Genomic DNA, 3,896 nt, shown 5'->3' on the forward strand with positions numbered 1-3,896 from the left:
AGTCTTCGCAGAGTGAATTGTATATTTATTTCTTAAGGCACATCTAAACTTGTCTGTCCTTGGCGTCCAGCGAATAATTAATTATTGGTCCATTCAGAATAAATAATTATATTTGAATAAATAAATAATTCTTGTCGAGAATATATTCTCCTGGTTGGTATACAACGTTAGGAATCAATCAATCATGGCCACGTCCACTCTCGACGCAATCTCCTCTACAATCCGGATCATTTTCATCCCATACTTCTATCATGGGGTATTTTTGCGAAGTAGTACTCGAAAACATTTTCACCATGTGACCTTAAGTCCGTTTTACGATTGGCCGTATGGTTGAACAGAGTGCAGCTGCACATTATAGTTTGTATTTCATCCGATTAATTGGGCGTATGTTAATTTTATACTCTTGGAGCGCCTTCCAGCTCCTTTGGAGGGAGACTCGTGACTGAATTTGGTGAAACAGGTCCGAACGAGCTTATCGCTGCGTCCGAGGGTTTTGCGATTCACCGAAGAGACTTCCCGACCTCCAAGTAGACCTTTATCTGGCCACGTTCCTCGTCGGTGATGTTTTTGCCGCGTGGCATCTCCAAATGTGACTGATGATGTCGACTTTGGTGCCTGTGAGTCCTTGGCAGTACCGTAATCAATTTGATTGTTATTGGGGCTTTTGATTGGCTAAAATAATGCCCTTTTCAGCCATCCGCATAAAGTGCGTCTATAATTACTCAGCCCAAAATTTGGAAAATTGAGATATATGTAGTATATGATTTCCATGGATCTGTTCAAGCAATCCACTTGAAGGATACTCTCTTATGGTCCTATGAGAGTAGGGGATCCTGCATTGGCAGCTTCATGTGAGAATGAATTGTCGAACTCGAACAATTTCAGGTGCGGCTATAATTACTGGTCGGATTTGTAGTACGTCCTCCATCCAATATGTTATTCAAGTTGCCTAACGCTGCCTCAACGTCTGGACGCCTTGCGCAATCACAACCGCCGCGCACTCGACGTCCTCGGGCGTTGTGTCCTTTCCCACAGTAAGGCGCAACGTGCCGAGAGCGAATTCCACCGGCACTTGCATCGCTTCCAGGACATGTGACACTGTTGTGGCGTGGCTATGGCAGGCCGACCCGGCGCTCGCGGCCACGCGGTCTTCAATCATGTGCAGCAATTCGTTGGCAGACACACCTTGGAAGCTGATGCTGAGGGTGTTTGGCAGTAACTTGGTCACGTCGGCGGGACCGTTCACCTTGACAGGGACAGTTGCCAGCAACGACGTCAACGAGGTCAAAAGTTGCCGGCGAAGTGACAGCAACGACTGGGATAATCCGGTGGCAAGACTGTGTTGGGCCAACTCACACGCCGTTCCCAGCGCCACGGCGAACGGAATATTTTCAGTTCCCGCGCGAAGATTCTGTTCGTGGGCAGCGCCATGCATGAACTTGACCAACGCGCGAGTGCCTGAAGAAAAGGTACAGCATAAAAATGTCATGTTCTATACACATGTAGGGGACAGGGATTTTATAGTTTTCGAAGGTTATATACCAAGTGCATAAAAATATATCCACGACACAGATATAAAATTGATATTATTTTTTTTTTTTGTGTGGGGGTGGGTATTGTGAAATTCGTTCCAATTCTCGGATTCGACCGGGACCAAACGATACTGATCGATGATTGGTTGAAATTTCTCGTTGATGAAGTTTGATTGGCTAGGATAATCTCATTTGTGCCAAGTCCAACTTTCAGCGTTTGTTCAGACAGCCGCAGCACTCAATGCATGCATGCATCCATGCTAAATACAATGCGACAATGCACGCCTTCATAGGATTTAACACATCAGCACCACCTATTTGGATGGCTCTAAATCGAGCTAAAACACATTCAAATATGATGAAAAAGTAAAAAAAAATCGTAGGTACCGAATCTACCATAACGTTATCACTTGGCTTGACAACACCTTGTCACATTCAGGTGTACCACTTGTCAAGAAAACAAATCAATCGGTACATAAAATATATGGGAAAATACCTGGTCGAATGTACAATGCGCCGACGCCTTTTGGGGCGTACACCTTGTGGCCGGCGATCGTGAGGAAGTCGACGCCCAAGACATCGACAAGCACGGGAAATTTCCCCACGGATTGGCTTGCGTCTGAGTGGATCAAGATGGGATCGTACTGAAGGTGGCCGTTGTCGCCTGTGGTACACAAAGCGGAGTGCTGCGCGCGGACAGCCGCGGAAATGGCGGCAAGGGGCTGGATGGACCCGACTTCGTTGTTGGCGTGCATGATGGTCACGAGGCACGTGGACGCGCGGACGGCGGCGGCGACGGCGGCGACCGACACGAGTCCTTCGGCGTCCACAGGGACGTAGGTGACCTCGAACCCATGCGCTTCCTCGAGAAATCGACAGGTGGCCAGCACCGCGACGTGCTCCACGACCGACGTGACGATGTGCCGTTGGTGTGGCTTGGACGACACCAGTCCCTTGAGCACGTAATTGATGGACTCGGTGCCTCCCGACAGGAAAAGGATCGAAGAGGCCGGTGCGCCGACGAGAGACCCAACTTGCGCACGCGCAGCGTCTAGCGCTGCCTTGGCCCGGCGACCGAGTTCGTGCGATGACGAAGGGTTGCCAAAGTTCGTCTCGAGGCACGGGACTAGCGCCTCCACGACTTCCTAATCGAGGACGTGTGGGGACTCACTCAAGTACATTGTAGGCCATGGAGAGAAGGGTACCTTTGCCACAGGAGTTGTGGCATTATGGTCTAGGTAGATCAGGTGGCTACCGCCTGCACGTATTGGCATGTTGATATTATTATCTGAGGCGTCATTTTTTAAACCAAGCATTTTAAGAATGTTTAAAATATTCTCCTGACCACAGAACGTACTTTTCTGGTTCGTATACAGAATGCGAAAAGGCTGTCCGTCCGGTTAACAAGGTAGTTGTATTGTACTCAGGAGTAAGTTACTACTGTATAAAGTTAGTGTAACGTTACCAGTATATGAATGATAGGGGATTTCTTGTTGTCCACTGGGCAAACTCTGCTCCCTGACGCTCTTACATATTGAAGCAAACAATTGACCCGCACAACATGATCATCGTTACACAGATCAAGCCCAGTGCACACATACAGTATAGTAAGCTTATCACCGAATTCACCTCACCTACCTCGAAAATGTACAGCCCAAATGGAAATATTCCCAGTGCAAAGTCAGGCAGTGATCGGTAAGCTTTAAAACCATGTGCTTTGTGGCGAATGTTCCTCACACATTGGAGTACCTTTCATCATACAACATTCCAGTCTATTCCTAGTTAGTACCCGCCGTATATCCATCCAAGTTGGTCGTCATCGCACACAGTAAGTTGTAAGCTTACTCCGGAGTACTTGCTATTAAAAAACGCATGATATCCTACACTATCTTGTCGTGTCCTTATCCAAGCATGTCATCGCCTTTACATCCAGTGCCGGCGGCAGTCGCCATCATTGGGCGACATCGTACTATCACCTACCATTTTCACAATTTCATCCGAGCCCAACATGAAGCTCCTGGTGCCTTTATTCACTCTGGCCCTGGTCGAGTCGATCCATGCTGCTAGCATCTGCAACGCCCTGACACCCAACTCCTGGACGCAAGCAGCCTCATCCAACCCAAAACTCCAAGGCGCCCTCAACGAACTCAGCAAGAATGCCGTTGCTACGTGGTACACGGACCGCGGGGGTGACGCCATCAGCGACCTCCTTCAAAAGTGCTCGGGTAGCCAAGTACCTTCCATTGTCATCTACGGCCTGCCCAACAAGGACTGCGCCGACGGATTCTCTAGTAGCGGCAACAACAAAGACGCAGCCATGTACAAAACGTGGGTGCAGAGCCTCGTTTCGCGCGTAGGCTCCAG

At 48.7% G+C, this 3,896-nt stretch overlaps 3 protein-coding genes across 4 annotated transcripts in view; 1 reads left to right on the plus strand and 2 right to left on the minus strand.

Moving 5' to 3' along the window:
* Nucleotides 1-874: 874 nt before the first annotated feature.
* On the minus strand, nucleotides 875-2,837 carry H257_13986 (hypothetical protein). The gene is made up of 3 exons (XM_009841694.1): nucleotides 2,738-2,837; nucleotides 2,029-2,677; nucleotides 875-1,458 (listed from the first exon to the last, which is right to left on the minus strand). The coding sequence occupies exons 1-3, from the start codon at nucleotides 2,804-2,806 to the stop codon at nucleotides 950-952; spliced, it is 1,227 nt and encodes a 408-aa protein (XP_009839996.1). The 5' UTR covers nucleotides 2,807-2,837; the 3' UTR covers nucleotides 875-949.
* Nucleotides 2,838-3,474: 637 nt separating this feature from the next.
* The window catches only part of H257_13987, a 4,663-nt gene continuing 4,241 nt past the window's right edge, over nucleotides 3,475-3,896 (minus strand). The window contains exon 2 of one of the 2 annotated variants that reach the window (XM_009841695.1): nucleotides 3,475-3,556. The gene's annotated coding sequence lies outside the window, so the exon portion shown is untranslated. Of the gene's footprint in view, nucleotides 3,739-3,896 lie in introns of both variants that reach the window. The other variant, XM_009841696.1, reaches the window with a different exon arrangement.
* Nucleotides 3,541-3,896, plus strand: part of H257_13988 (hypothetical protein) — a gene marked incomplete at its 5' end in the record, with an annotated part of 1,653 nt that continues 1,297 nt past the window's right edge. The window contains one exon of the mRNA XM_009841697.1: nucleotides 3,541-3,851. Within this exon, the coding sequence (XP_009839999.1) occupies nucleotides 3,541-3,851 (311 nt within the window). The remainder of the gene's footprint in view (nucleotides 3,852-3,896) is intronic.

This window comes from Aphanomyces astaci (assembly GCF_000520075.1).
Source record: "Aphanomyces astaci strain APO3 unplaced genomic scaffold supercont1.52, whole genome shotgun sequence".
In the NCBI taxonomy this organism is placed as follows: domain Eukaryota; phylum Oomycota; class Saprolegniomycetes; order Saprolegniales; family Verrucalvaceae; genus Aphanomyces; species Aphanomyces astaci.